The sequence below is a fragment of the Poromitra crassiceps genome (genome assembly GCF_964638095.1).
Source record: "Poromitra crassiceps genome assembly, chromosome: 1".
In the NCBI taxonomy this organism is placed as follows: Eukaryota; Metazoa; Chordata; class Actinopteri; order Beryciformes; family Melamphaidae; genus Poromitra; species Poromitra crassiceps.
This window is the reverse complement of record NC_139623.1, coordinates 96,195,389-96,208,681: the sequence shown is the minus strand read 5'-3', so window position 1 is coordinate 96,208,681 and position 13,293 is coordinate 96,195,389. Positions and strand designations below refer to the sequence as shown.

Genomic DNA, 13,293 nt, shown 5'->3' with positions numbered 1-13,293 from the left:
CTAAACACATGGCGGGCGTAAAGAAAGGCAGATGGGGGAACAGGAGAAAGTGAGTGGTACAGGACAAAGGAGATGTGTGAGAGAAGAGTAGAATTAGCTAAAGAAGGAAGTACTCACAGTGGGATGTAGACAGCCGCTCCACAGCAGAGTATGCTAACTAGAGTCAGAGTGCCTGCTTGTCTTTGTGTGTATGACTGAGCTGATGACATCACAGCATTCCATAAACTCTCTCTCTCTCTCTGTTTCTGGGTTCTCACTCGCTCCCTCCCTCCCCCTCTCTCTCTCTGTCTACGAGGAACATACAAACACACAGAGATTAGAATTTGTAAAAAGGGGAAGAAAGCAATTCAGGAAGCTGAATTCAAACATAACAGAAGTTGTCAAAGGAATAAAATGTTTGAGAGGGGAAAGGGAAACAACCTAAACCTAAGACTAAAATCTCAAACTCTCCTGAATATATATATATATATATATATATATATATATATATTACACACACACACACACACACACACACAGTCAATCAATTTTATATATAGCGCCAAATCATAAAAGTTATCTGAAGCCACACTACCCCTTTTCTTTTTCTTTGCTATTTTGAATGACAGAGCCTATGATATAAAGTATTATATTGAGGCATTAAAACATGAGCTTTAGATACAGTTTGGTGCTATAAAAGGTTTGCCTAGTTTAACTAGAACTTGTTTGCCCTAGCAAGCTGGAACAATATGGCATACATGACATATCCAAATTGTTGGTCACTCTACCACAGTGAATTCAGTTACCACAGTTCAGTTTCAGCTAAGCTAAAACTAAACTCATATACGCTGTGTCCATCCATGACACCTGGCCAATGCTAATTCTCCAGCACTGTGTCTGTGCTGTGATTCTACTGGTCTAAAAATACTGATTGTACTCAGCAAGCTCTGAGCCTCATATTTATAAGTAAACAGCATCCTCTAGTGGCCGACAACAAGAAGGTCTACTAGGACTTACGTCATCATCACATCCCTGCTTTGCTGCATCAGACATACTAGTACACGACAACACATTTGGAGAGAAATTGAAATAAAATCATAGCAAAGGCAACATTTCCAAACACATGCTGCCACCTCATGGATCTACGAAGCCTAGCAACACCCCCCCCCCCCCCCCCCCCCCCCCCCCCACACACACACACTCACACGGTAAAATGGGGATAACAGACATTGTAGGTGCTGCTGAGACCCTGCACGCCGGGCTCTTCATAAGATTGAATTAAGCTGTTCAGTCGATGATGGTCATGTTGAAGCAGCGATCAAATATGAATGCTTTCGTTTCCTCAGAAGAGCATCTCAGTGTGGCAGCTGGACTAGACGTTTCCTCAGAAGAGCGTCTGTGGCAGCAACCAGCCATTACTGCTGCTGTGGTACTAAGTGCCCGGACTGACAAACCATTTTGATGGAACATAGCACATTTGCTTAGCCTGTGATCAATAAAATACACTACTGATACCTGATATCAGAGCTGTGCTGACCCAAAACCAACCTGGATATGGCTGCTTCGATTAAGTGCAAGTCAAATTGGAATCTGGGCTGGAGGCCATCTCAATTGATCACATCCCTCTCTCTTTTTCCTCCCCTCTCCCTGGCCATCAGGGGTCCCTAAACAGGACAACTGAGGTTCAGCCCTGTGTGTGTGTGTGTGTGTGTGCATGCGCGTGTGTCTGATGTAATAGACCCTTCTCACGGGGGCCATTTTGTGTCGAGAAGCCAGGGTAAACACAGGTGCAAGCAAAACACTAATGAGGGTTTCCAAATTCCAATCATGGAAGTTGGAAACCCTCATTAGTGTTTTGCTTGCACCTGTGTTTACCCTGGCTTCTCGACACAAAATGGCCCCCGTGAGAAGGGTCTATCCCTTCTGAAACAGGCTAGGTGGTCGAGCAGAAGTAGGATGCAGGATTGCTTTGGAACAATTGTCTCAAACTTTGCTGGCCCTGGCAAACATCTCCCTTTGTCATAGCAACTCAGCTTTGTTTTACAAAGTAGCAGCAACACAGATGACTGATGATCCTGTGAATTTATATTTTTTGGCCTATTTGTAACATTTAGATTTATAATAACATTTTTTATACAACCATGGCTTCTTATTATACACCAAATCAACACATGAGGTCATAACAGCAAAGGTTTCTTTCTAAAATCGATACACTTTGATCAAATGAAATGGAAAAAGTAACCTAGATCAGTGGTTCTCAAAGTGGGGTACGGGGACCTCCAGAGGTCCAAATGCGGGTCTGTGGTTTAATTTGTGTCAGTTTAGGGCTCCTTGATGTGGAAAAAGTCTGAGAAGCACTGACCTACATACTAAACTGTGTGGCCAGCTCATGTTTGCATGCAGTTTTCCCTCTAGTATAGATGTGCAGCTTGTATTCGATAGCAATAAGGCATGTTGATCAGTAGATGCACCATTGTCTTAAGGATTAGAAAAATGCTGGATTGTTGAACTGTAAATGCTCCTTCACCTCACAAGAGTTACGATGGAAGTTGACTTTGGTATTTTGGAGACACACCTCTCCTAACACCTAGCAAAGTCAATATTGAGGACAAGGTGTTTAACTTTGAACACCATCCCAGCCAAATCTGGGCATGCGTGGCTTTCTCTTTACATGTGTTGGAGAGAGAAAGACAATAACGCTTTGATAAAGGAAACCTCAGAGGGTTCACCATAAAACTCTAACAGGAAATAGGATTATTTGCAGTCGGTTGCAACACTTGGAGAACAAGCAGGTTCTGTTGAGTGTTGATCAATAAGCTATCAAAGCAAAGCAACGTTTCATTACTGTGTAACAGTCAAACTGAAAAGCTGACAAAAGTCCAGCATACAGTTGATCACAAACTAGTCAGGATGAACAGAGGTCAAAGTAGTGCTTTATTTTACAGCCTGGTATATACACATAATAATGTAGAAATCTCAAAAGAAAGTGAGGCGTCATCAGATATTTGTCATTGCAAAGAGTGCATTTTGAAGGCTGTAAAATTAAGCTTAATCACAAGTACCGTGAAGATGTCAAACATCTTCACGTTCCAGGAAGCAGTTCTAACTAGCATCAATGCAAATGTACAGCCAGTCCATTTTGTTCAACCCTCTTCATCAAAGTGAAGCATACTGTTCATCTGTCAGTGGAGACATCTTGGGATGTTTTCTCTGTTTAACAAGAAATAAAACATGAAAAACACATTTTGAATGTAGATTTTCCCTCATGGGGTAAATTAAATTTATTTTTTTTAATTTGTCAAATGTACATAAATTATATTTAATGCATCAAACTGAAATGAGTAAATCAAATACCCTCTTTTAAAAAGTAGGCAACATAAGAGAGAATGACATTCTTTGTTGAGATCATTTGAAACAAGTATTGGTCACCTGGGAAAGCAAAGTGCTACACACAACCACTGAAGACATTTCACCAAACACCTTAATGAGGACTGGAGCAAAGCACCCTTTCTTAGCTTCAAGCTCAAATGGAGACTCGGCTGTTTTCTTTAGGGGCTTTTCCATCTCACCAAAACTCGCTTATATGTTGTTAGTCTCCCTTCAACAGCCATAATTGACCCTTTCCCTATAGACACAGGCATGTTACAGCCTTCACTTGGTGGCATTGTTCTACTTTCAGTTAAAATATCAACTACTCTGTCTGCACATCAGGTTGCTAGGACCATGGACCACTAGATTTACTGTATTTTCCTCCCAGGTGGAGATTTGAGTGCAAATAAAGGCATACAACTCCTTCATGAGAAATAAACATGGAATTCAGCCACATGCTTTCAAATAGTAATCATATATTTAATTGATATACATATATTGCCACCATTGGCACATACGATATTGCACACAGTGATGAAATGTTGCACAGAAAAAATAGATATTTTTTGCGGGCGAAAACATTCCAAAATTACAAATAATGTGGAATAACGCTGAAAAGGTAAAACAAAAACAAAAAAACAAAAGGACATGCTTGCTACTCCCCATTCATTGAGCGACTTACTAATTACTAGCCAAGCCAGAGAACTAGCATTTCAAGGGGGGCTCCGTCAAGAGTTTAAATCATTGATGTTCCCGATCAGCCCCTGCTCTCCCTGCAAATGCCCTTGGCTTGTGAAGAGCCAACTCTTCTGCATCATCTTGCATTAGGTGACCACCCCCTTCCATGTTTACATGTAGGCCGATACCTGGATGGCTGGGGATGGCAATGAGGTTAGGGAAGAAGGAAGGTCGCAGAACAAAGTTACGAATTCTGCTCCTATTTTTCTTAAGGGTTCATTATGAACCCTTTTAGCACCACGAGTTGTGCAGTACGAGCTGAGCACACAAGCGGGCTGAGACAAAAAAAAGAATTAAAAACTTGAAAATAAACCAAACTGCGATCCAAAGGGAATAAGGAAGGTAGCAGCACAAAGTTACGAATTCTGCTCCTATTTTTCTTAAGGGTTCATAATAAAACCTTTTAGCATCACAAGATGTGTGCCAGAAGTTGAGCACACAAGGGGGCTGAGAAAGAAACAAAAACAAGAAGAAGAACCCAAACTGCGATCCAAAGCACCAGGCCAGCGTGTAAGCATGCGGAGTGTGTAAGGCACCAGGTTGTTTATATGCTTAAGAGGATGCTCCCAATCAGCTATCATTTCTAGGCTATACCAGAGGCTCCAGAAATTGGTGGTCAAGGACAGTCTAGTTTGCTGGTTTCCAGTCAATCTAAACATGGGAGCAGTCATTTAATTAAATGCTGAGGTAAATCTGACATTATCTGATTGTTGCCAGTTTGTCTGTGGAGTTAGCTGACAGAGTTGATAAAACTGCTATCACACATCTATGAGATGCGACTGAACTGGATTAGAACCAGTTTTTTTTCTGTGCAGCAGCCCAAATATATACAATTAGACCAAAAGGCAACCTCATCATCCAATGTAGATATGTGGGCATACAAACCTAAGGTAGAGCTATATATATATTGGATGAGTATAGTGTCCAAAATAGCCCCACTAAACGTCACACCTTTAGATCTTTACCTTGAATGCCCATCTATCACCAAGAGAATGAAACCCACGTCTCCCCGGCTTCTCCAGTTGCTTTACTCAGTGGCCGCCCTCAGTGTGTTGGTGATATTTTGATTAGTTTGCAAGGTCGCTCCTTGTACAATCATGCTTTCAAACCACTTCCACTACAACTACACCATGCCTTTGGATTGAAATCACCCAGTACTCAAACTTGAGATCGGTAGAATATAGGCAGATACAAATATGTATGGAAGGGTCCTTGAGCCAATATTGGGAGACCAACATCTATCTTTTGTGCAGGTAAACATGCAGCAATAGCACTCCTTGGCACCATTTGGACTTTTATTACTTTACAGGTCCACAAAATGGTTTATCTGTTCCAAATGCATGAACCAGTAATGCTATGCGTAATTTTGCCTGTTTTCAGACCACTAAGCCAATCAACAAAGTACATGTTGGGTGTTTGTCTTGTTAAGTACTCTACAATATGCAATTCAGGCCATTTGCTACATGTTGTCTCTGCACTTCCTCTATCGAACACACATTGAGTACCTTAAAACAAACACATTGCATAACAACGAGACACAAAGGTAGTCTATAGTATACCCATCTGCATGGCAACATTTTCAGTTGAAACAAAAAGTACAATATTAATATTTCTTTGAATGCCTCTGGCAAATGTCATCATGTCAAGATCCATTGACCAGCTCAATATATTTGATTTTTATGCAATGCATATTGCACAACAGATAGAGCACTTATTTCATTTCATGAAAACGCCTATATGTTCCTTTTTATACTGCATGACATCTAACCAGTTTCCAAAGCAGGCCTAGCCCTCATATGATTAATGTGTAAAACACATCTCTACTCACAGGTAAAGGTAAATAGGATGGCAAGTACACTGTGACAACCTTTTACAAAGTTTTTGAGTTTTGGTTTAAAAATTAAAATATCTGATTTGTGCTGAAGTCATTAGCTCACATGAAAAGGACTGTTTCCCCCGGAACTCGGCAATGATTCCATTTGAACATTGCAAACACTTTTATAATAGCTTTAACTGGTACAAAAGGTCTCTGTTAATAAGGGAAATAAACACTCAGTTCAATATTGTTTGTTGTCAAGTAGGAAACAATGTTCAAATATAATGTTATTACTTTGTTTAGCAGCCTGTTACTGTATTAATGGTGGTAAGTGGGGTAACATCCAGCGATGAGTGACAACATGTCATAACTGTCAGTTTGTGGAGGTTTATTGATATTGTGGGTGATGCTCCCTTGGAGTTAAACCATTACAGTTAAATCTTTAGATTTCTTTCTTTATACAGTAGAGTTTTTAATTATATTTCTCTTTTGTTATTTTGATTACTTTTGCATGTTTTTTTTTATTTTATTTTTTTTGCTCTGTATATCAATCCTCGTCTCCATCGTCTGCCTGCATCTCCTCTTGTTGCTGCAACTCGGATGCCCTTTTCTCCCGTTGTTTCTCCTGGATCTTCTTCATCTCCTCGGCATATTTACAGAAAGTATTCCCAAATTTGGACCACACTTTGAAGGGCACCGTAATCGAGTTGCGGTACGTAGGCTTCACCTCGCTTACCCTCATGAACACTCCATACTTATTGGATCCGACGTCGAAGAAAAAGCGTTTGTTGTCTACAGTCAAGGATGACCCCTCGGGCAACTCCGCAGGTTCGTCCTCTACACCGTAATCGTCAATAAGTTTGGCCAAAGCGTCGCGAAACTCAATAAGTCCCTGGGCAGGCAGAGCGATCGTCTGGCCTTGCGTGGATCCCAAACCGGGCCCCCGGTTAACGGTCTGTCGGATCCTCAGAAACCGTCCCCTCTGGTTCTCTTTCAGATCCATGTAGTATTTCCGATTCTCCCTGACCAGGAACTCGCTTTTGAGCGCTCGCCGGGGTTCGTCTTGTACAATGTCCGGATTGCTTGGACCCAGCTGGGCATAGTGCTCGATGAAGTCCCCCAAGTAGTCACGGAACTCGACCGCCACGGACATGGAGAGAGTGAGGCGGCTCTTGTTTCCACCGGCCCCGACTTCTGCTATCTTTAAGAAGCGGCCTTTAGCATTCTGCTTCACGTCCAGATAGAAACGTTTGTTTTGGATGTCAACCCGCTTGGACGCCAGCTCCTGTGTCTCGTGCTGGAGCCCGGAAGCCGAACCCGCCCCTCCTGTGGCTAGGTGCATGGGGCCGCTGCCTGGGCCCGTGGCTGCTCCTCCCTGCTCACTGCCACTGTCTCTGTCCGCCATGATGCTGCGTGCTGCCTGCCTTCTCCCTCTGTCTGCTGCAAGCCCACAGCCAGCACACAGCCACGCCGGAGTTACCGCGAGATCTGCACACAGGGAAGGAAGGGGGGAAACATTGCGGGCTCTGCATGCACGGTGATGTGAGCTGTCAATATCTAGGCAAAAACATTTCTCCACAACACAGCCCACATTTCGATTGCTCCAGGCTACAATTAAGAGTGGAACTGTTTTGCTGCATAATGTCTGTTTAAAAGTAAAGTTTTACGTTAAAATAAATAAATAAATAAATAATAATAATAATAATAAATAAATAAGCGTCAAGGCACCCTCCCAAACTACCAAAGTAGACATAAACGTATGCGCATAAAATATGCTTTATCAAGTCCACTGTCCTACTCTATAATAAAGCTTTCAGTGGAGATTTAAACAAGAAACTGTCAAGTAGCCTAGTCTAGACTAGAGACCAGTCCTAACCTACCATATGTGTGACTTGGTCTTGGTCTGAACCTGACTGTGCAATGCCATTTTTGTTTTGTATAACAAAAATGGCAAAAAATGGCATAAAAAAAAAGATAATATATATATATATATATATCTCTTCTTTTTTTTTGCCAACGGCTATAGGCCTCCAGGGAACAAATGTTGCCATTAATTGGTGTCAATGTCAATTTCAAATCGACCAAAAGTCTATCTCAAAATAGTTTAATGTTCTATAGTAACCCAATATAACTTATTTGATGCCATGCCATGCCATGCCATGCTATATATATATATATATATATATATATATATATATATATATATATATATATATACACACACACACACACACACAGACACACACAGACACAGACACAGACACACAGACACAGACACAGACACAGACACACACACACACACACACACACACACACACACACACACACACACACACACACACACACACACACACACACACACACACACACACACACACACACACACACACACACACACAGGCTATATATAGGCTAGTTGTCCAGCTGAGTTGTTGAAGCTCGAATAGTTTTCAGTGACCAAAGGCTTTTTTTTTTAATGATGATTACCTTATATATTTTTAACTCTTAACGTGCCTCTTGGTCCCCCCGCACATTACTGAGCGCTTTGGCAGCATTTAAATTCCAATGTGAACTTATAACTTTAACAACCAACTATTATAGCCTATTTCATAGGGCGAATCAGTGTGACGTCACTGCCACCCAGAAATGCGTAACCCCGTGGCATTTAACTAGTATGAGTTGTGCCAAACAAACGTTAATATCTCAAAAAGTAGGCTATATAGCCTATCACATCGCTTATATTTTGACATTCTGAGTGAGAGCAGAATCAGTTCAAGAGTTTGATGTAGGCTATAATATATGCATGTCGTGTTAAAGTTGTGTGAACTGTCGCAGTTTTTAAATTGTAAACACGGTCAGCCGGCTAGAGTCAGACACTCAAACTCAGGCTAAGGTTCCATTGCCAACCAGTGACGCGGTTTGTTTACCAAAATGCGGCCCGGCTGATCCCTGGTATAGGAAGCTATGCAATATTCCCGTATGAATTATTTTGCATTGTTTTATCTTGAAAACTTAAATGACATCAGATTTTTTTACGCTATTATTCAACCATTGTGTTCATGTGTGTAGGCCTGAGCCTATGAGCCCTTAAATAAGGAGGGTTAGGGTTAACAATAATAGTCAATTAAAATCTTCAAGAGTGAATACGTTAAAATGTTTGCATTAATATGTAGGCCTGCACAATGTCACAGATATTCGTTGTCAGTAATGTAGACAACTATTGTTCCAGGATACAGGACTACAGACTTCACCATCCTGACAGCTCGCCTTCTCCCTTTTCAAGTCGATAATGCATAATCAATATTTTCATATCAGCCTATAGGTCTACCTCTTGAAGATTAAAAAAAAAAAAAAAAAAGGCCTAGGCTAATAAAAAATAGGCAAATAAAAAAAAAGATGTATGGGCTAAGTGATCAACTGGATGCACACTAAGAAATGTTCGTGAACACTCAAACTGCTAAAAATCCTAAATCATTTAATCTGATATTGCGTAGCCTATTAAAATATAGTTTTTCTTGCAACAAGAGATACTTTCATTTTTCACTTTTTTCAAGATTTGTATTGAATCAGCTGCCATTTTATTGACCTTTTTTTTATTTATCAAATAAATAAATCCTGAAACAAGTTAAACTAAATTGGGAACAAGTGCAGTCTCACAGTGTGTGTGTGTGTGTGTGTGTGTGTGTGTGTGTGTGTGTGTGTGTGTGTGTGTGTGTGTGTGTGTGTGTGTGTGTGTGTGTGTAAACAAAATAAAAAAAAATTGTGATTGACCTCATTATAAACAGTAAAACCTTCAATGTATTGGTTCAACACTGACATTGCTCTTAAAATCAACAGCAATTGCATATAACCTAATAAAAAAATAAAAAATATATCAAATTAAATATAAACGAATAGTCTAAGTCTAAGACATTGGGATATAGAGTTATAAGCATGATAAAGAATGGTAAAGATAAAGGCATGATTTCCAATTCACTTGCAATTATTTTAGACCAAACCAATAAAATAAAATATAAATAAAAATCCGCATTCAGGCTTTAAGGCAGAATTATTTTTATTTTATTCTTAATATTATAATATAGCAATTATAGGCTATTCAAGATTCAAGATTCAAGATTTTTATTGTCACTCCATGGTACAAGTATCACGTGTGAAATTCTTGTGCTGTGGACTCCGTTTACAACATAGTACAAATGTAGGCTAGTGCGCAAATAAGCAATATTACACGCTATTGACTATTAGGCTGTTCTATGGGATTCATTTATGGGGCAAAATCGCCAAACTATGCAGCATATTCACAGTGAACAAGACTTGAGATAGACTATAGGCCTATTGGCGGATTCCAGATGATGAGCAGGTCGCGGCCTTAACGGGCGAGTGTCTTCTAACTCGACTGCTTTCTTATTCCGCGGTTGGATGTTTTATAAAATAATTGAATTATTGCCCTATGTTCTCATACCCCAAGGTCGGTCGGCCGGCCTCCTGATCCGCTCCAACAATGACTTCATCACACAACAGTTCAGTGATGTGGTGAAAATAATGGTTTGACTATCGGGTTATAAATAGAAAACCAGCACTAAAAATAATCACAATTTCGGGGGGGGGGGGGGGGGGGGGGGGGGGGTAAAAACATCTCCCCGGTAAAAAGGACCCTATAATTTAGCAACTATAGGCATGCTACACATTTATGCCAAGATTCATGTCAACCCAAAATGAAAGGTAAACTAAGTTTGGTGTCTAATCATGCTGGATGTTTTTTTCTGAACTCCTTATTTCATTGTCAGACCGGTCGACTTTTTTCTTACTTCAAATCCCCTGCTGCCATTTTAGCTCGGAATTTAGGCTATTCTCATTCTATGTACTTTCATAGACATTATTGTAGCAAATGTAGTATGTAGGCCTACCATGTCACTGCTTTGTGAAATGCACCTGAGCTGCTTTGTTATTTTTCCTCAGCAGGGTAGTCAGATTTATGCTATAGGCCGCACAATGATATGTCCTGATAGGTTAGGTTGGTGAAAAGATTGCATAGGGAGCATGTAGCCTATGCAGATTAGGTGCTTTTGCTTTTGTTATCAATGTTTTATTATGCCTAAAGGCAATTTTGCCATACAAATCTATAACCTGACAGATAGGCTGCAATCCTATAGTGATGTTTCACACCGGAGAAATAGCCTATCTCAAAGCTGGTTTGTCCCCCATTCGAAAAACAAACAAAATTTCCAGTCCAAAAGCTCGAAAAAATACATCATACTGTGATGAATACTGTAGCCTTTATGCTATGATTAAGATACCTTGTCTAAGGTGGAATTGATCAGCTGTTGACCACAGATCCAATTTAATTTGCCACCTGCAGTCTGGCCTGGGCTGCAGGGCCCAATTCTCAACCAGGAACCTGAATCAGATATGAGCTTGGCTCGGCTGTTCCGGCCACGTCCTGTAGAAATCAGCCTCCAGAGGTGTCATTACACTTTGCCAAAAGGCTGCAGCTGCTGCTGCCCTGATCACGTCCCAAAGTTTTGCCCTACTACATCCCAATAGAGGAATGCTGCGGCGTCTGTCTCGGTCTGTCTCCAAAATGCAATTCCATTAGGCTAGGCCCTATATTGATTTTAGGTCAGACGTAGGCTATTAATAGCCACCATAGGATGTGAAATGCTTCTGTGAACTCTTCATAGCAATGCCAATATGCTTGGCTGGACATTATGACACTTGAAGGCACAGTAACAATCAGAATGACATGTAAATAAAACGTCATTCCTCTCATCAAGCAAGATCCCATAGCCTACCTTACCCTGCTCAGCCTGCAGGCGCTGCGCCAGAGCCTCGGCGTAGTCTCGCAGAAGACAGACAGACTGTGTCAAACAGAAACGCGAATATTCTGTCAACACAGCGGAGTGCTGCTGCTCGCTTCACAAGATGGACCGAAACAGCGAGTCGTGGCACAGAGAGGAGAGTAGAGGGACACACGCACAAGTTAAACGCCGCACGCTTCACCTCTGATGTCAACACGCACCAAGGGAACTACCGCGCCGCTCCTCGGCGCTTCCGTGGAATTGCAGGCTGACTTCAGGCAGTAGCCTGCAGGGCAACATTTTGACCTAAGAGGTAAGGCCTACCTCAGCATTGCATACAGCCAGAGATGGGCAGTATTTTAAATACGTATTTCAAACACATTTGTGTATTTTGCCATTTGTATTTGGCTGGACCGAGAAAAATAAGATGTAATTTGTATCAAAATACTTTCAGACCTTGTATTTTGTGTATTTTAAATACATAAAATAAGTTTTTCTTTAACTTTATGTCATTTTATTCTCAAATTGACAGTTTTAACATTGACACAGGTTTAAACTGTGGAGAAAAAAAACACAATGTGACATGTCACTTCTACTCCACCTCTGATTGACTTACCCTTAGAACAAACCCAACGACAAATCAGTCGGTCTTGAGTCAGACTTCACATCACTTCTTCGTCTAAACTAGTATGAAGCCTTGTATTGGTGGAAATTCCCCTGGATAAATTACTAATAAATTGATGATTAGATATTGCATGCACTGGCCTATCTACAAATGAAATTATTTACTGCATATTCAAACCAGTTTATCATATTAGAGAGACACAACTAATTATCTTCTTACTTAAAATTGGCTAAGTGGATGGCGGTGTGTGTGGGTCACGATTGTGATATGATCAGTGATGTCATCAGTAATGTCACGAGCAATTGTGATGTCATCAGTGATGTCAATCAAACAATTGTGATGTCATCATTGATGTCACTCGAGCAACTGATGGTACAACTGTGATGTCACTCAGGCAGTTGTGATGTCATCAGTGATGTCACTCGAGCAACTCTGATGTAGTATGAGCCGATGGCGCACATTTGCACGATGGTGCCTAGGTGGGTGGGCGGTGTCTGTCTGTCTGGTTAACATGTAGAAATGCTGCCTCTAAGTCAAAAGCCCTCACAGAAGGTGATTAACAGCTGAAGTGGAGAGGGAGAAATTAGCTCTGCTGAAAAACAGCTAAAACTGAAATTGAAGAACTGTAGCGTGTTAGAGGGTACACAAAGGAGAATACTGTCACAGAGGACTAAAGAGATGATTTACCATCCAAAGAAACCAGAAAATTAAATGTGTCCTTAAAGAAACGGCTAAAAATGATTAATAGATCATCAAAATAGGCAATTAATGTAATATTTGGCAATAAATCAATGAATTGACTAATTGTTGCACCTCTTTATCAGTTTTTATAAAAATGTATTTTTATGTATTTTCAAAATACAACATACGTATTTGTATTTCGAATACATTTTTCAGACCAGTATTTTGTATTTGTATTGTGATACTTTTTTTGAGCAAGTATTTGTAATTTGTATCAAAATACTTTATGA

The 13,293-nt window shown here is 40.5% G+C and overlaps 2 protein-coding genes across 3 annotated transcripts in view; both read right to left on the bottom strand.

Moving 5' to 3' along the window:
- The window catches only part of LOC310780861 (uncharacterized protein), a 40,922-nt gene extending 40,737 nt beyond the window's left edge, over positions 1 to 185 (bottom strand). The window contains exon 1 of the mRNA XM_083641368.1: positions 118 to 185. The gene's annotated coding sequence lies outside the window, so the exon portion shown is untranslated. The remainder of the gene's footprint in view (positions 1 to 117) is intronic.
- Positions 186 to 6,408: 6,223 nt separating this feature from the next.
- puraa (purine-rich element binding protein Aa) lies at positions 6,409 to 11,876 on the bottom strand. 2 transcript variants are annotated; one of them, XM_083639957.1, is made up of 2 exons: positions 11,692 to 11,876; positions 6,409 to 7,390 (listed from the first exon to the last, which is right to left on the bottom strand). In XM_083639957.1, the coding sequence occupies exon 2, from the start codon at positions 7,305 to 7,307 to the stop codon at positions 6,450 to 6,452; it is 858 nt and encodes a 285-aa protein (XP_083496083.1). In that variant the 5' UTR covers positions 7,308 to 7,390; positions 11,692 to 11,876; the 3' UTR covers positions 6,409 to 6,449. The 2 variants fall into 2 exon arrangements, with proteins under 2 accessions (XP_083496083.1, XP_083496084.1); XM_083639958.1 differs by having other exon boundaries at positions 11,697 to 11,876.
- Positions 11,877 to 13,293: the final 1,417 nt, after the last annotated feature.